The sequence below is a fragment of the Schistocerca gregaria genome, chromosome 5, assembly GCF_023897955.1.
Source record: "Schistocerca gregaria isolate iqSchGreg1 chromosome 5, iqSchGreg1.2, whole genome shotgun sequence".
Lineage (NCBI taxonomy): Eukaryota > Metazoa > Arthropoda > Insecta > Orthoptera > Acrididae > Schistocerca > Schistocerca gregaria.
The window spans coordinates 262,840,074-262,860,211 of record NC_064924.1 but is presented as its reverse complement, the minus strand read 5'-3'; the positions used below and the strand labels follow the sequence as shown (position 1 = coordinate 262,860,211).

The 20,138-nt window shown below is 41.5% G+C and overlaps 1 protein-coding gene across 1 annotated transcript in view; it reads left to right on the top strand.

Moving 5' to 3' along the window:
• Window positions 1–18,302, top strand: part of LOC126272600 (adhesion G protein-coupled receptor A2-like) — a 565,914-nt gene extending 547,612 nt beyond the window's left edge. Inside the window, exon 10 of the mRNA XM_049975543.1 lies at window positions 8,093–18,302. Within this exon, the coding sequence (XP_049831500.1) occupies window positions 8,093–8,392 (300 nt within the window). The 3' untranslated portion in view covers window positions 8,393–18,302. The remainder of the gene's footprint in view (window positions 1–8,092) is intronic.
• Window positions 18,303–20,138: the final 1,836 nt, after the last annotated feature.

Below are 20,138 nucleotides of genomic sequence, written 5' to 3'. Positions count from 1 at the left end.
ACTCATCTTCCAGTGAAACTACTAGCTGTAATCATCTTTTCCTTTACATTTACTTGTATTTCGATAGATTCCGTCGTATTCTGTATTATTCTTTTCGTATCTACACATCCACAACGTCTAACGTCTTATACAACCAGTTTTAACTCTTCTAATCTTCATTTACCTTGCAATTTTTCCTTTTACTCTTAGGTATCCAGTGTGTTTTTAGAATATTTTCAAGTCCCTTAACCCTTGTTTCACTAATCAGACGCACAAATTTTGCTTAACATCATTAAAGTGCTGGTGAGTCATACAAACCGCTTCGTTGTCGTTTGGAGATCCTCAAACAATTTAGACCTAATTTAGGAGCTGAGGAGTGCTGAACTGACTTGCTGGATATACATATCTGTACCACAGTGTTTAGCTCAGACGATGACTTCATATGTAGTAGACTACAGTCTCACTTGCACATTCCAGTTAACTGACGTGTGACGACCTGTTTCAGATGACATGTATTTACTACCAAGTTTCTTACAAGCTAAAATCACAGGCTACGGAAATAATAAATGTTCCGGTTATATAGAAAACTACCTAAATAATGAAAGTGGTTAAGTACAGTGACGGAAAAAAATCGCGTAACCAAGAAGGGGTTTTACGACATAAAAAAAGTTGGAAGGCGGGATTCTACATATGAAACATGACGTCTTTTCAAATTTCGCGCCAGTCACTTAGGAGTGGCACTATTAAACTGTGACGATGGAAATCAGATTTACTTTAAATACACGCTGTAAGGTCGCTATCGTTAGTTACCTTTGTGATTGGACGTATTGAGGTGATGATACTCAATAATGCCTTAAAAGGCGACAAAGATGCCATTATCATCAATTCACTGACAAGGAAACCCTTGAATGCGAGGTAGTAACTTCAATGTTTAGTAATTCTCATCTGAAGTTGTTGTGTTTACAGTTATTACAGGAAAAATATTAGCTGCTACTGACTCACCATGTGTATGAGGGGGCGACAGAAAATGAGTGTCCTGGAGGTATATAAATCAACTTTCTATAGGATGTATGTATTCCACTTCATAAAATGGACATCGTTGACATTCAAGAGGTGTTCAAAACAAACTGGTAACTTCTAACGCGAACATTAAATGACAAATGGCGCACCATAGAGATCACAAAGGTTCACACCAACAAGACAGTTACAAACCGTGGAGGACGTCCAGCTAGGTATCCACTCTAAAAGAATGCATGTAACGGAGTGATGGGAACAGACTGAATGTGATGGCGTGCAACCGAATGCGTAACAGTTTATCATGGAGCATACCGTGAAACTGGCTATGCTTTAACGCGTTGCTGCAGATCGGGTGATAATAGGTTCTATAGGCACAGAAAAATAAACATCCAGAGGCTGAAATTGTCCAGTGGTTCCAGGTGGTATGAATTACAATGTCACACACTTTTCAGGACGGATGGCTTGCTCTGAAGGAGTATAATTTTTATACTCATCCCAGGAATCAAGCATAAGCAAGTTATTTTGACCAGATATTGTCCAAAAACAGGGTAGGGTTCACATCCTTGCGCCCATTTTCTCATTCTTGTTTGCTGTGACGTAAATATTCTCAACTGTCCTTGCAAGATCACGCACACGAGAAAAAATCATAGCAGAGCACCTGCAACTTGGCGCAGCAAAGTAAATAACTTTCCGGCCAATTTACCATCCAGAATGATAGTCGGCATAATTGTATATGAATGCTTTAAGCCATTGATGTGTGCAACGAAATATATCACTATCATGTCCATGCTGTAAACTGTACCGAGCATCCTTGAAGGGCACAAACATCAGTTTTTGTAACAAGCACACTTTGTCCTCTCTTGAATACCCATAGTTTTTCTTATGCACTACACGGTCTTATTGCTCCATACTTATTCGAAATCTGTTCGTAATTGCATTTTTACTATGCTGCGAATGATCTTCCACGTACGTACTTATGTTTAGTACCCGCTCCTTGGACAACAATTATTCTTTACTCCGTTTCGCTGAACACGGTATTTGTGTCTCCCTGTCTGACAAGGTTGATGAGCTACCTGGATCGACATCTGTTTCAATATAACTTTTACTAACAAAGTGATAGAGGGGCTGGCCAGTACTTCCCTCAGCTCAGTACAGCCGATAGATACACAAAAAACGACCGAAAATATACGTTCCTAGCTTTCGGAATAAATGTTCCTTCATCGGGGAGGAGAGACGGGAAAGAAAGGGAAGAAGGGAAAGTGGAATTAGTTACTCAAACCCAGGTTATGAAGCAACAGGGAAAGGAAAACAGGGAGGGTAGCAAGGATGGAGGCATGGTTGACAGAGGGAAGCCAAAGATATTCTACTGTAAGTACTGTGCCAGCTTCAAACCATAGAGGATAAATACAGAAGTAAAGAGGTATATAGTATAAAGATAAACACAACTATGTAGCATGGAAAGATGCATGAATGGCTACAGAGGAAAGGGAAAGAGGAGAAGATTGAAGAGTAAATGGGAATGAGGTTGTTTAACGTAGGTTCAGTCCAGGGGGATGGTGGAATGAAAGGATGTGTTGGAGTGCAAGTTCCCATCTCCGCATTTCAGAGGGACTGTTGTTGGGTGGGAGAAGCCAAATGGCACATAAAGTGTAGCAGGTTCCTAGGTCCCTAGAATTATGCTGGAGGGCATGCTTCGCTACTGGGTATTGGACATCTCCTAGGCGGACAGTTCGTCTGTGTCCGTTCATGCGCTCAGCCAGTTTAGTTGTTATCATACAGATGTAAAAGGCGGTGCAGTGCAGGCATGTCAGCTGATAAATGACATGTGTAGTTTCACACGTGGCCCTGCCTTGAATTGTGTATGTTTTACTAGTAGCGGGGGTGGAGTAGGTGGCTGTGGGGGGAAGCATGGGGCAGGTTTTGCAGCGGGGTCGGTTACACGGGTAGGAACCGCTGGGTAGAGGAGGTAGTCTGGGAATATTGTAGGGTTTAACAAGGATGTTATAGAGGTTAGGGGGGCGACGAAAGGCAACTCTGGGTGGTGTGGGGAGAATTTTGTCAAGGAGTGATCTCATTTCAGGGATTGACTTGAGAAAGTCATATCCCTGGCGGAGTAATTTGTTGATGTATTCGAGGCCAGGATAATATTGGGTGACACGGGGGATGCTTCTGTGTGGTCTGGGTGTAGGAACATTGTTGTTGGACGGGGGGGAATGTATTGCTAGGGAGATCTGCTTGTGGACAAGGTCTGCAGGATAGTTGAGGGAGAGGAAAGCACTGGTCAGGTTATTGGTGTAATTATTGGGAGATTCGTCACTGGAGCAGATACGTTTGCCACGAATACCTAGGCTGTAGGGACTGGAGCGTTTGATGTGGAATGGATGGCAGCTATCAAAGTGAAGGTACTGTTGTTTGTTTGTGGGTTTGATATGGACAGAGGTGTGGATATGAGCTTCAACAAGATGAAGGTCAACATCCACGAAGGTGGCTTGGGTTTTGGAGAAGGACCAGGTGAAAATCAGATTCGAAAAGGAGGTGAGGTTATGGAGGAAATTAAGAAGTGTTTCTTCACCATGAGTCCAGACCACAAAGATGTCATCTATAAACCTATACCAGGCCAGGGGCGGCGCTCGGTCTGCAATCACTGATAGTGGAGACACGCGGTTCCGACGTATACTAACGGACCGCGGCCGATTTAAATGTTACCACCTAGCAAGTGTGGTGTCTGGCGGTGACACCACACTCACCATTGGATGCCTCCAGCCTACATCTACATCTATATCCATACTCCGCAAGCTACCTGACGGTGTGTGGCGGAGGGTACCCTGAGTACCTCTATCGGTTCTCCCTTCTATTCCAGTGTCGTATTGTACGTGGAAAGAAGGATTGTCGGTATGCTTCTGTGTGGGCTCTCATTTCTCTGATTTTATCCTCATGGTCTCTTCGCGAGATATGCGTAGGAGGGAGCAATATACTGCTTGACTCGTGAGCGCAATCCTGTTGCTGGAGGCAGCCAATATTGTGGGGGTATTCGCCTTTTGCAGCCTCGAATGCAAGATATTCCTTGTGAGTTTGAATAAGGTCCTGTAATAGGGCTACGAGGATATAGACATTCCTTCTACGGTATTGCAGAAAGACTTGGCAGAAATGTATCCACTGCACATGACTGTTAACAGCGGTAGCCACGAGAATGTGTTGTCGCAAGAAGCCTGGAATCCGGACAGGGTAATGGCACTACTGAGAGGGACGCCATCGTGTTGGTGGATGGCTCTGGGACGTCGTACTGCATCTGAAGTAGCCATCTGAGCAGCGGAAGGCACCACATTGATCGAACGAACTGCTACAAATCGGTTACTTCAATGCCAGCTCCGAGCCAGACGCCCTGTAGCGTGCTTTCCCCTGACCCCAAACTACTGCCATTTGCGATTTCAGAGGTGTCTAGCGAGACAGGGCAGGGAGGAGGTCTGTTGGGTATTTTGATGAATGGTGCTTCTGCCTCAGTGCCAGTGATGTTTCTATGTTGGTTAGAGGCCGGACGGAGTGGCCCAGCGGTTCTAGGAGCCACAGTCTGGAACCGCACGACCGCTACGGTCGCAGGTTCGAATCCCGCCTCGGGCATGGATGTGTGTGATGTCCTTAGGTTAGTTACGTTTGAGTAGTTCTAAGTTCTATGACACTGATGACCTCAGAAGTTAAGTCTCATAGTGTTCAGAGCCATTTGAACCATTTTTTGTTGTTTAGAAGGAGACTAGTTAACGTCCTTCAACCAGTCTTTCTGCATGCTAGATGCATGATGTGGAAGGTGAAATATGGTGGTACTTGGGGTCTTCAGGAGCGAGCCCTACATGGTTCTTTGTAATGTACTCCAACATAAGGCTCGGTAAAATCCTTTAAGGAATCTTTGCTAAGACGTCTTTTATGTAGACATGGAAACCTACTTTCTGCCTTCAGTAGGTTAGTAGAATATAAAATAATATTTTGTTTCTTAGGAAACGAACGACTCTTCGATGATCCTGCACAAGATAAGATGCCTGAAATTCTTAAAGGAGGACATTCTTTACCGCATCGCGTGTAGTTATGCCAGTAGTATCTAGATCCCAGAATCGTCTCAATTGGTCCTCTGTGGGGATTTGAATACGAAGAACAAAGTTAACAACAGCTAAAGTCGCAGAGGCGACAGATCTGAAGCCACTGAGGATCCAACCGAATATTGTGGGAAACAGTACATTGGAATTAGAAATATGAATCGGTAATTGATCGTTGATAATCTTCCACTAATGATCACTATCAATTAAAAGCTTGATGGACGTATCTTCTTGGGAACCTGCATGTGTATCAGCTAACTGCAGTCTGCACACATGTTTCACGTTCTTAATATCTTGTGGAACTCTGAACTGAGGCGTTACGTAGTGGTTACTTTCATTTGTGTTGATGTTAGTTACAGAATTAATCCACATTCCGATAGTTTCGAAATTGACAAGAGTACACCACTGTGAGGAGCTAGTGCGAAATTCTAATATGCAAACACTAAGTGGTCGTTGATCTATGGCAGGCAATGTCAGATCTTCTTGTGTTGTCTAGCACACATCGAGTGAGTTTACTTAGTTCTGTTGATCCAACGATGCACACGTGAGCAATCTGCAAGACGGTAAAGGTGCGAGGAGTTGCATCTGTTTTACGAACAGAAGTGACGTTGCTCTATGCTGCTTTCTTACACGTCCTGTCTTCGAAGTATAATCGACTTGTGATTTTCTTACAGTTAGCACAAAATGCTCTATCCTTCTTCCCACAATCTGACATTTTATGTCCTCTGTAGAGGCATAGAAAACACAGGTTAATACTTTTCAGTTTCTGTTTTTTTTTCTCTGATGTTTAATATCTTCTTGGGCCGAGTGGCCACGTTCTTCGAAAAAGACACAAAGTGGACAGTAGTTTTTTTTCCCCTTTGCGTTTGTTCCTGATTAGCGCGAACATGAAGGAATGCAGCTGTGGGAATGTAAGTCAACGTTTTACTGTCACAGCGCATCTTCTACGAAGCAAGCGCTGCGTGTATTTCAGTTCCTGTAAATTCCATTATCTGAAGTATGTCCCCTTCTGAAAGACTGGGTTGCTTGAAATGATGGTTCAAATGGCTCTGAGCACTATGGGACTTAACATCTTAGGTCATCAGTCCCCTAGAACGTAGAACTACTTAAACCTAATCAACCAAAGGACATCACACACATCCATGCCCGAGGCAGGATTCGAACCTGCGACCGAAGCAGTCGCGCGATTCCAGACTGAAGTGCCTAGAACCGCTCGGCCACTTCGGCCGGCGATGTGGGCACGTACGTTATCATGAAGCAGCAGCAGCTCTTGTCACAGAACGGTGGATTTGGACATGATAAACAATTTCACATTACGACTCGAAACAAGTGACAGACACGCTCATAGTCTTCACCTATAAGTTGGTGGTAAAAAGGCTGGAGTGTAAGGTACTTTATTTCCTTTTATTGGCAGGCATACATTCAACAGAGGAGATGCTGGTGTTGGACAGAGAGGAGATTAATAAGTGTATTACTTGTAAGAAGACTGCTGAGGACTGTTTCTATCGCTGTTGGAGCTCAGAGTTCGCTATAGAAGCCTACTTGACGATCATCCTGCAGCCCAGGTAATAGAACGCGACAGTTGGGAAAATGCATTACTGTTCTAATTACACATAAAAATTGTTGTGGGAAAACAAGCAGTCTTAATGAATGGGTCATCATGCAACACATGTACTGGGGAAAACCGTTGTCATAAAATACTGCAGTGGGGGCAGTAGTTGAAGCGTTCTTCTCTATGTAAGATCACAAACTGCCGAAAATTAGAGGCCTTCTTAGCCCTCTCACGCCCCACTCCCTCCATCCCTCCCTCCACCTACTGGGGGGACTCAGGCTTTTTCCAACGGCCCGTTGCTACCATGGAGCGCATCGCGGTTTTTCAGTAGCCTACCACCGCTCTGCCAGAGGACGAATGGGCATGCCACGAGCTTGTGGTGAGGTGACGGTCCTTCTCCAACACAAAAGCATGTAAATGCAACTAAACTAAAGGATAATATATATATATATATATATTTGCGCGAATCGAACCAGCAGCTTTGAGCTCACAGTTAAATTGCGTTACGGTCTTTTCCTTTAACTGCATCATATGGAAAATGATATCTGCTCACTGACGCTTCATATTGTATAAGTATAAAGAAACTCTGAGGGGTCCCCTCGTTAAGCCTGGAATTAACCCATATTTTCCATAGCGCCTGTTCCTGGGGGTGGGGGGTGGCGGTGGTACTTAATGAGCACAATAAAATAAATTTAAAAAAATTCGTGAATTGTTGTCCGCTAATAATAAAAACATACTTTTTGAAGAGAAACTGATGTGTAACTAGGGCCCAGAACCTGAAAATATGTTTTATCAGACTCTTAGCGGTACTTTATGTCCACCGGAATAAAATCTAAAAATGCAATTTTTGGGTAAAATTTAAATGACAAATTTAAAACGTTTCTAGTTCAAATGGCTCTGAGCACTATGGCACTTAACATCTGAGGTCATCAGTCCCCTAGAACTTAGAACTACTTAAACGTAACTAACCTAAGGACAGCACACACATCCATGCCCGAGGCAGGATTCGAACTTGCCACCGTAGCGGTCGCGCTGTTCCAGACTGAAGCGCCTAGAACCGCTAGGCCACACCGGCCACCAAAACAGCTCTGGAATCTGGGTGAAAAATCGAGTGTAAACAATGCATTTTCTCAAAATTTTAAAACATAAAGTAACTGATTACAGTATTTTCGGAAGGTCGGCACAAAGTACGTCCCCCCCCCCCCCCCCCCCCTTGGGAATGCGAGGACTAAACGAAACATAGTTAAAATTGCTATAGAATGTCAGGTCAAAATGTCCCCTGTTATTGTATGTCGTCGTCTACCACAAGACGTTGTCTTTCACATTCTAGAATCACGCGATATGCATAATTTTGCGTTTGGCACTTATTTATTTATTCTTGTCCCTTCGTATAAGTTTCAGACTGTTGGCTGCCTGCGAAGTTTGTGTATTAGGGCTGGGGTGGTGTCCCGTGTTGCAGAACTGGTACATGTTCATGAGTGTGTCGGCGGTGATGACGCCGTGCGAAGACCCGCCAGCGGCCGTGACTGCCCCCGCCACCGTCATCTCCGCCCCCGAGGCGCCGGCAGCCGGGCTGCAGCTGAGCCGGGAGTCCCTGGACTGCCAGCCGCTGCTGGGGGCGGAGCTGCCGCCTCCGGGGGCGTGGCCGGCGGGGCCCAGCGCCGGCGCCGCCGCCGCCGCCCACAGGCCAAGCATCGCGCAGCAGCGGGGCGAGCTGCTCGAGATGAGTCTCGACTGCATCAGCACCATCAGCGCGTAGAGGCAGACGCTGTCCGCCGCCGAAACCGCCGGCCGACCGCTGACGACTGCGCACATCGCCGTGCCGACGACTCAACTGACCAAGTTCAAATTCTGACAAACTTTACAGGAGTGAACCAGGCACAACGTTTATTGTAGAAGTGGCTGTGCTTGACTGGAAGTACGGCGATGCCCTTTAGGTGTCGTTTACTAACTAGGCGTACTGCTATCTTTCTTCTTTGGGGTATATCAAAATGAAATATGCAGATTGTAGGCATTGCTGCAGATCGAAAAACGAAGCTATTGTTTCGGTTATGTATGCAAGGAGAAAGCTCTCCGGCAATTTTTTAAATGAACGTAAGTTCGGTTATGAGGAACTAATACACCAATCTGCGCAGCGTGTGTATGTGCGAGCTTTCATGTACAATAACGATGGGCGATGCGCTATAGTCCATTTCACAGGGTATGTGAAACATCTGCCAAATAATGACGCACATGAAGTATCCGTGGAACGTAAACCAATACTGTGCCTCTTCTCGTTCCCGCAGTTGAGTCTGCACTTTTCAGTGGTAGTAATTGAGGCAATTTTTCCATGCGGAAGCTCTTATACTAATTTAAAATTTCTTCAATGTCAACATGTCGTCGCGATATCTAGGCGATATTAATCAGATAAAACAAAAACTCTATTAGCAAAACCACTGAATCATAAATTCTCTTTACTTTATTGAACGTTAGACCTAAGGATTTTTGTAACCTATTTACAGATACCGTGCGTAAAGCAACAAAATAACTCAATCTTCGCAAGTGCAACTTTGTTTTGTCTTAATGTTGGTACTGCCAGAAAACAACTTCCACTTGTGCTGAAACGCAGATTTAAAGAATTCACATCAACTCACAATTCACCAGGGCACAGAAAAGCTAATTGTTGGAGACCTATTGTTTCTAAGATCGTTTTGTATTTAGGGTAGGAAGTCAAGAGACAGTAAATTGCAACTGTGTTCCTCTTTGCTCGGCGTGTAGGTGTAGAATGCTACTATTTCGCGACCATCTCACTGCCACTGACATCATACTACAGGGTGTTTATTTTCCAAAGTGATAAACATCCTAAACGTTTCAATATCAGACCGTGAGGGCTACAAGAGAGTCAACTATAAAGACAATAAATATGAGATGTATTTAAATCATTTTGAAAAGGGCTTTGTCACCTACAATACCTTACGCTGTCATATCTCGATTCAGTTTGCTCACCCGCTTTGTGATACTATGACAAAGCTCTTATGCATTGAGATTTCAGTAATTATTGACTTCAGTTCTATCTTGTGACCACTTAACGAAAGAATACGACAGTTAGACAAATTCCGAGGCGAATTTCTCAGTTCATTTGCATTTATTAGTTTCATCATTTTAGTGAGGTGATGAGATAGATGTAGGTAGAAATTGGTCTTTCTGCAAGAATACATGAGGGATGTTCTGAAACAACAGCCACCCATGAAGTCGCATACAAGGCTAGCTGAATTTTTCGCTGGTGTTAAGAACAACATGATGATTATATTTCCTACAGCAGTGTTCCATTTTCGAATATGTAAGCCATGACCAGATCACTGTTTGTCGACATCACAGGTCAACAGGGCGTAGGAAATGGGGACAGGAGAAGGAACGACACTTCCTAACGATTATATATAAAAACAAGTTAACAGATAAAAGACTTGATTACACTCTTTCTACTGTTTTACCTCGCGTGCGAATCAGTTACTGTTGAACCTAAATTTAACAGAGGGAGAAATGAAATTATTTTTGCTTCATTTACACAATTTTTCTGCTTTTTTTCTTCACATAAAGCGATCTTTGTTTGTACAAAATCAGCATAGTTCAAATTACTACTTGAAAGCGGTATAATTTCTTTTCTTATTCAATCCGTGATGTTAATAAAGAATTGTCTCCTAATGACTGAGGCGGCTAAAGACGGTTTCGTCGTTTTGTTTTACTTTCATCCATTATTCATCGATTATTTATTATCCTTCCACAGGTATTAAGAAAAGCACACTATTCACAGAGCAGATTCATTGTTATGACGAATTTGAGTGGAAACTGACATCTTCATCCAGAAAACTACAATTGAAACGAACTTATGATCTCATTTCAAAATCACAGATTGGAAAAAAAACTGTATGACCTTGTGCACCTGGCATAGTGGCAGCGATGACTGCAAGAATTAATTGACTATAGTCTAAAGGCTGCAAAAATCAGTACATAACAATCGTCTACTACACAGCATCACCTAGCAAATTGGATCCTTTGTAATCAAGTTAGAGCCATCTTTAGAAAACAAATGCCTCAGGGTACCGACTTCCGTGTTCTTCAAAGTCTCCGATTCATTTCTGGGGAGTCTTATTGGTCCAGGTCAAGATAGGTCCTTTTTTGAGTCCAGTGGGAGTCAGCGAATGTGATGTCATGTCCATGTTCGAAAGTCTCTAACTGCTACTTTGTCATTTTCTTTGCTAAGGGTGACTTAGCGAACAATTAAATGAGAACTCCATTTGATCAATTGGCATGAGCTATTCATATCAGTCATGAAACTACCTGCTGATTAAAACAATGTACCTGTCGAGGACAAGAGACACGGCTTTTATCTGTTAGGTAGCTTCACAGCAATTAACAGGCAGCTGCCGACTGAACGATGTATTGTGGAATCATGATTCACTTTGGTGCTGTCTTTTCTTCGTTTTTCTGCAGTTCGAGCTTGTTCGGTGCTACCGCTCCATGAGAAATATTACGAATGTAATAGTATTACAGAATAAAATTCGTTGAAAAACCACTGGTAGAGTGAAAATGGGCGATACGCTTTAATCCACGAAGCATCTAATAGTCATTCCCCACGCTCGTCTACCTTGTACCACTCATTTCCTAAGATTGTTGTTATCCTGAAAAGCGACTTTTTAAAGACAATACTGGGACGTTACTCATGCATGTGCTGCCAATGATGCTTCTAAGTTATACAACAGGTGTATACATTCTGTCAGAATGCTACGGTAATTCACTGAATCAAAATGCCGGTCAGGAATTTAAACGAAGAAAAAAGAAGCAAAAATTCCTGTTTGCAAAATGAACCTATAGTTCAAGATTAATCATCGTTATCTACTACAAAAATCAGTCCATGTTGCGAACTTCAGATGTCCTTCCTTCTGTTTATCGACCTACCATTTCTGCTTAGGCACGGAGACTATTTGTTTCGGAAGTAGTGCGTAACTGCTTCAGTTTCCATTTCTGGCGATATATCATGACTTCATGAATTTGGCTGTAGACGTTGAGTAATTGGAGTTCCTCTTCGTTTGGTATTCCATCTCTCCTTGTTGAACCAAAGACGTTCGGTGGTATCCCATTTTCTGGACCAGAATCCTACGTTATTTCGGCACCAGCAACGAATCAACATTCATCACCATATGCGGTAACATATTCAGAGGTTTGTGCTGCTGACTTCAACTCTGAATGTACGATTTGCATCTGAGGTTTATCGAACCAAGGTTATCTGACCACATACATTTTAAAAGACGCTGCTTTTATCAGTCAAAAGAAACAAAAAAGAGTTATAATTTAGCGAGTCTCGACGTCACCCACGAGAACAAGTGAAAAGTGAGTAGACTCTCTGCCTAGATAATAATATTTTAACTCGTATTTGCAAATTAGTTTAGACATGTTACCAATCCTCAAATCAACAATGAATCCACTCTTGTTGAATTCTCTTCTAAATATGCGAGAGCTTCTCTTGTGATCTTTGTCGCAAATCTTTTGCTACCTATGCTTATCTTCCGATGCTTGCTGCAATGATTATCACTATTGGAAGATAAATATTCTTTTGATGTTGCGATTTCTGGACTCCAGATTCGCTGACAATATCTACGATTTCACATTCAAAACGTAGGTAACATAAGCGTTTGAGTGACTGAGAGAGATGGAAAAATGCTTACCCATTACAGGATGAAAGGAAAATAAACGAAGCACGTGGGAGATGTGGAACATTGAAGTTCATGTACTGATCACGTATCTGTTACCTTTTTTATCTTTTCAACATAGAGCTGTGTATTATTCGCAGTCTAGATACAAATAATGTTATTGATTCTTCTGATTTTCTGTCTAATACATGAGGCATATTAGTCTCCAAAAATATTTCTGTACTACGAACTTTTCTTCGATACGCATATTTGTAGGAGGTCTCGTTCTGCAAGCCGATAAGTGATTACCAAATAGCAACATTACTTCGTATGTATCGTTTCGGCGTTTCAAGTATTCCAGAGACTGTTGACTCCATCGACACGACAGAAACGTTAGACCTTATGGTGATTTAAACCGTGTGTATCTAACCATGTTTCTAGAACTGTAGAAATAAATGGAATGTTGTAAAAGAACGTTTGGAATGGTAAATATCCGTTTCTCTAGACAATACCGTAATCTGGCGGCATTTGCACTTCCGACTAATTACTCTTCGGTGCTTCCCTTTCCTTTAGCGTGACACTCTGTAGATTACAATTTTGTCATTGCAAAAGACGTACGTCTCTTTAAAGTCTGGGAAATTAATTGTTGTTAGAATAACAATAAGAACTTCACCTGAAATTTAGATCAGCACCATCTCCTAGAGCTACTGGTACGCCGCTCATTTCAGATACCCTCGTCGCCAAGTACTTTAGTCCGAGCGGTTTTGAGAAGGAGCCCTCCATTCCTTTTGCACGTCTCTAAAAGGATTTGGAAGTCAGGTTTATGCCATCAGTACAACATGGTCACTGAGACGAACATGAGTCACTCCTCTATATTGTCATGGATGCTCGGCCACATGAACCGCTTCGCGCTAGGGACATCGCTCAAGTGATGAAAGAGAGCACAGTGACGATGCCCGATTTAAAACCATGTGTTTTCATTTAAGAAGACCAGTATATAGAGTAACAGACAACGTTTGTTTCACAGTTGTGGGGGAAAAAGTCACCAAAACCCGTTCACTGCTGCTAAGACTTTGCTCTTCATTCAGGAATGCATAGAAATTTGGAACAGTACAAAGCTTCCTGCGGTAGTCGACGAGCTACCACGAACAGCATCGATTTTCTGTTGTCTACGGTCGCTACGCTTTGTCCAAGGACAACTGAAAATTGCTTGATGTATTCGCCTGCTGTAATCGTAATAATCGCGGTGGTGCTAGAGTGTTGTGACTTTATCCGGTAAAATGAAAGGAGATAAACAATGGTCAAAGAAATAAGGGAATGCAAAGATGAATTACGTGATAATGATTCTTTCTATAACTCATCAGTAACAAAAAGCTAGGAGCCAGCCTCGAATTTCTAACCAGATAGTCGTTAATTCTCTTCAACGTAGTTACATGGAGATGTTCAAACTAGTACAAAGCTGAAATTGTATCCTCCCTGCGACCACAATGTGAATGCTCAAAACCGATAAATGCCTACAACGTTTTAACTAACAGTTTTATGTAGCAAAATAATAATTCATTCCTGAAATGTGCAATGCGAGGATGGCGGTGGTTGGGCACAGATTCCGCTGCGACACTGTTACTGTTTTAATATACGTTGGTGCCACTATAATGAGTAAGACTCTAAAGCACGTCATATAATGAGGCTAAGCGTTTCTCCGTACTATCCGTTAAGCAAACTGACACGGAATCTCTTAGGAAGGTAAGACGAACATTTCAAATTAACATTGGATTGCTTCGTCTCTATTGAGAAATAAGCTGAATGGCAATTACGACATTTTAATGAATGATTACTGTACAGGGAATGCTGCGAAGTGAATGGGAAGTAGACGTGTTTAGGATATTTAGACCTGCTGAAGTGTCCTTCCGTAGATAGAGAGAAAAGTTGTGCCGTCGAAAATAGATGCTTTGTAGATGTAAAAGCAATAGTAAATGGCAACATTTTGCACCACGAGACGACTCATCTGAATAAAAAAAGACATTTGTACCGAAGATTTACGTACAGTGTAGGACTATTCCGAACAATAGCGTACCATTACACGGGTTTGACAGTGAATGTTGGTAGCCGTTGTGACAGTAATAAATTCGCAGACCAGAAAGTACTTGTCTTTATTCTGCCGGTGTGGTGGCAGAAACCCACCCACGTGTCCTGGGATACAATCCCGCTGCTCACTGGGAGCACTCTTTGTACCTTTTCCAGTCTTCCTGTACTCGCAGCTTCACCGCGTATGTACCGTGACAATCGCAGATTTTTTTCCTTCCGCCTGTAGTTTGAGCCCTCGTGTAGGAAAGTGGTAGCTGTGGATATCTGAGTTTTACGACTAGTACTTTGGCTTCAGGGAACTAGCATACTTGTAATAGTCTAATTAAAGTTACATGGTAAGATACCAATACATGAGACATGTGGTCTGATCCGTCATTTCTTTCTGAGCTCGAATGAATTTGTTCAGATCCACAGTGCACACTCTTAACGTGTTGATTAAAGTAAGGTAGTTTACTGCGTTTTATATAACAAACAGGGTCCCGTAATATCCATGGCTTATTTCTCCATTGTTAATCGTGCTTATAGCTCTGATAAACGAGGATGTTAGATAATAAAAGCTTTGCTAATTGGTTAAAAAGGAATGTATTTCCTTGTAGAAATGTTTCACTATTGGCATTGCACGAGGACCCCTGGTTTTACTAACTGTTGATGCGCCGTAGGTAAACTAAATCGATAGTAACCTCTTTACTGGCGCATTATCAGCATTAGCAGATTTTATACTGAATTTTACCCGAAGTGTGTGTGCATGTGTTGTCTGTTTCCTATTCCACATGAAAACTGCAAGGATCATTATTAAGAACAGCATTTTTATTGATCTTGTTTGCTAATATTCCGTCCTTGATTTGTTAATATGTTTCTTTTTCTTCACCTTCTTCTCTTGAATGTGCAGTTAGAATTGCAGTTACTTTATATTTCCATTAATAATTCCTTGGATTCAAACAGAATTTTCTAATATTGTTCCCATGCGATTATTGTTAGACGATTCTAAACTTTTCTAAATTTTATCTGTCATTTAACCGACACTGGTATGCGCTCTGTATTGGTTTCGCTCGTTGTTGGGCAGTACGATGTTTCACATTGACATCGCCTGTCTGAATGACACTGCTGTGTCAAATGTGCGTGGGAGTGACTTCATCCGATACTGCACATTGGTGGCATTGTGCACTCTTCTGAAACAGTCGTCATTGGGATGCACTCTTGATATCGCTTGGGACACCCTAAGAAAGTGTTACGAGTTTGTGAGTCACATATGCCAGAAATGGCTCGTCTATGTCCGAACCCCTAACATAATAATAGAGTAAAATATCTTTCAAAACACGCTGTACGTGAGGTAATAGCTTAGGAACACAAACATCCCTTTACTGTAATACCTCGTTTTCTTTTATGTGTAAAAATGTACCTGTGAAGGACAGCTGGTTTCTTACTGCTTGTTCATTTTATGAGCAGTTACTATCCGCACACATTATGGAAACACCTAACTTTCACACCATCAATGATTTACTCTCTCGTCACTGTTTACTTGACATATGACGAAGATGTAGCTTTCATTTGGTGTTTTTCTGTTCGTTTAATCGCTATTTACAAAGGCGCTTGCTGGTGCGAATGTATCAGTAGTAACAGGGATTCTCTAATGTAGACAAGCAAAATGAAACACTGATGACATTCACTTGTAAGAATTAAAAAACGTCACTGCTTGAGGATGAACACACAAGTTTTTAAAATGCGTTCTGACAGATAAAGTAATAAACTGTGACTGTTAACAGTCTTACTGTGATGCAACAAGAAATGCCTATATAAAGCCATGGGTTCTCGTAGACTAGTTCCTTGTACCCACCCCTGAATTCTGTTTGCAGTCAGGAGCCAGTTTCTGGGATTCGTTTCATTTGTCCAGGATAATATTACAGCAGGTGTGTGGTTGAGGCCTGAAACCTGATCCGGGAAACGAATGTGAGGGATATAGTATTACACGCTCGTATCAAAAAGAATAGTTCCTGTACAACCAAACAACAAATTTCGTTTTTAAGAACAGTTGTATTTTAGTATGAGTAAGATAATCAACAGCTGTTGATTTTTGAGCGCAATACTGAGACATATTTTGCAGGTATTGGTTCGAAATCTGTATAAAAAGCAGAAACGAAAAACTTTTAATGTGTAGGAATAACAAAGTGCGTAGATACAATTTTATTTTTCCAGAATTTGGCTACTTCATGGCGCAGTCGTTACACAAATCTTTCAGTCACCTTCTAGTGGATGACATCCAGTGCCGTTAGTTGATGACTACATAATTTTCTACTTGAAGAGTGCATCCTGTCATTCCTCACAACACTTAGCAAGTTTTACGTGACAAGAAACTGGAATTTTTCATGAAGAAACCACCTTTGGAAAAGGCGTGGTTTGGATGTAGTGGAACGTCGAAAACTGAGAGAGGTTCAGGTACTGTGAAGGCTACGCATTCCATATTTGATCGAAAATAGCAACGTGAACAGCAAACGGACCAAATTTTTTATCTTCAACTTGATTTTAAAGTTTAGGGATAAAGACATAAAAGGACTGTCTGCTCAATATTTCGATTGCTGTGTGGATTCGTGTGATCAGATGTTGCCCCGAAGCTACAGAAACAACAAACAAAGATTCTTCTTACTACTGCACATGGAATACTAGTAAGTCAAAGAGCTCCCTCCATCAATCTCATCAATTTGGACAGGTAGCAACGGAAACTGACATCAAAGAGAGCTGAAACTACGTTATGTTATATCAAAAACACTTGAAGAATTATGGTAGGACTATATAAGAACCTGTCAAGAAAATACTTATTACAAAAGTATAATAGTGTTATCTTGTAAAGACATTGACCACTGAACCTGCTCATTTGCTTATCATCAATTAATCCAGCCCGTAACGCAAGTATTCCTTTGTGGCTTCAGTTTACATTCGCATACGGACGACATTACTAGTTAGGCGAGCAAAGGATAGCTAAAGAGCATTTGACGTCACCTCTGTTGAACCCCTGCGCTACACAACGTAAACGTCATCCAGTTCCGAGATGGACTTTTCTCATGTAAGATCTGATTTGTGTGCTGTATTCCGTACCACACTAAGCAGTGTCGATGTTGTTCCGATACCCCCTGCACACGGCTTATCGAAAGTCAGAAGAAGCGAGTCTGACCAGTAGAGAATTTTTAATGCACGTAACTAAAAAAAACTTGTTTATAAAACGCAGTAAACTACATTCTGTGACCTCGCCGTGTTTTGTGCACGCTGCCACGCATCAGCAGAGATCGGCGTCGTCTGCGGTTTACGAAGTACCTGTTCCCTTTAGAATGCATGGTTTCGTTTCAACTTATTTCTATGGCATACAGCGCCGAGCTGTGGGCCTTACAAATCCGGAAAGCCTTGTCGAAATTGCTACATTCTCCCAAATAAGAAATTTCTCGTTGTCTGCATCTTAATGCTTAGCAGCAGATGTTTAAAGAATATACTGTACTTAGTTTTTTTGGAAAACTAAAATACGTTCCAAAAATTATGAACAACCTTTTGGAGATACGTATTTCTGGAGATTTATTCTGCTACGTTAGCAAGTAAAGTGATTTCTTAATTTCGTATAGCAGTGTATGTATATACTGTGAAATAGAGTACTACTAGACGAACAATATTGAATCTGTTATAGAAATGTTCGTTTTCTTAAGACTCAGGCATTACTGTATTCGTCTACTACTGTTTGGGAAAATAATGAAACTATATATACATATATATTTCTGTCTGAGCCAGTTTTCATTATTATAATATAGCAAACTCTATCTTTTTTGCTGCTGAAATTGTAATAAATATTGTTCTCTTAAACGAAAAGAAGCAAAATTATGATCTCCCTCCTTGAAAGTCGAAAAAGAGATATAAATGTGTTTGCTTACGTACCACTCATCCACTCTACTTATTCCTTTTACCTTTTCTTGCAAACTCAAATGTTGGAGTGACAGACCACGTCTTGGGGAACACTTTTGTTAGAGATAATATGTCCGTTGATGCTTCCTCGCGACACTGGTTAAGTATTTGATAGCCATGGGACAATGAAACTTCACGATGCGGAATCCACTAACCAGGTGTCCTGCATGTTAATTACCGCAATAAATTGGCAGGATGATGTTTTACAACAAAGAAAGCTTAAGAATGAGTATCCTTAAGTGAGGAAAGATATTTAGAACCAAATCGGCATCTTTAATTTTGGTGGGTCCACTCCATTTCGTAGAGAGCACATGACTGGAGACAGGTAACACTCAAGGCGTAAACACACTGCAGAGTAGTTGTACCTTGTCACCTCGCAGGGGCCTAACCAATAAAACAGGATGACTAGTGTCGCCGGGAAGCATAAGCAACACTTTGATCTATCACCCTCAGACGTCTGATGCAAAGACTTAGAAACACCCAGTGTGTGTGTGTGTGTGTGTGTGTGTGTGTGTGTGTGTGTGTGTGAATAAGTGTGTGCACATGTGAGCATTTACCAATTAAAAACTACTCCATTCCTACAACAAAACTCGAATGGAGAATGAAATGGGCTGTTGCTTGATATCCACTCACTCATCTCTTCCACATTACTCTCACATCTCTCCTAATCCTTACAATTGGTCTCCATCCTTGACTATGTTATCCCACTTCAAGCCTAAGGTATCTAACAGAGCTTCTCAGTCTTCTTCCCCCATTTTCGTTACAGGTCTCCCTCCGTCTAATACAGTCCAACAAAGAAGTCACTGGATCTAAAAGATAGTACAGATCGTCTTTTACTTTTATTTCTCTGTCAACTTTGGTGACTCTCGTGTTTTACCTCTTCAATTTCGTATATCTGATAGACCAATCTATAGTCAAATACTCGATAAGCGTTGATGGTATATTCACAAAAATGTATTGATATTATATAATAATGAAGAGCATTATTGACAAGAAAGCTTTTCTGGTGGATGTGTATGCAGTTGAACCAGTAGCCAGTACTACATGCAAATATTATAATATCGTACAATCAGCAGCTGTGTAAGCTTTCATTTTTGTCAAGTTAAAACTGCACTTTTCTTATCTGAAGTACGTCTCACAGTCTGGAGTTTTTTATTCCTGTGAATCACAGCCAGGACTACTGAATTACAGAGAGGCAGCAGTTCCGAAACAGTTTCAGTGCTAAAAGTGTATTAAAAAGTCACTAACTCAAGAAATAGATTTTATTCTTTAAAAATTTCCTCAAGTCTCTGCAAATTTCTGTGGAACATTCTGAAAAGTGAATTGCTCAATTTTTCCTGTATTTATGCAAAGTCCACACCGCATGCACAAGCAAAATGCAGTGTTGTAAGTAGATAGACAAATCAAGAGTGGCTCTATGGAGTGACATCTCTGCAAAACTTACTACATGGAACATATTCATAATATTTAATATACTATTCTAAATCTAAGCGACACAGAAAGAATTGTAATGCACGCTCAGTACCTCATTAACCAGTGTGGTCGAAAATGTCGCTTTGCTTGGCACAGCCTGACTATAGGTCCTACCATATCTAACGTGAAACACGCTACACTCATCAGTAACGTCTATGATTTATATCTGGACCAGGATCTGACGTAAAACGCTATTTTAGGATTGACACTTTGGGGGGGGGGGGCTGAGGATCAGAGGCGATTCAACATTCTGCATGCTACTTTTTCAGCCTTTAAACTATTCAGTTTGCAGAAGCAGAACTGATGTAACTGTGTCCTGGAAGTTCTGCACTAAGATTTTAA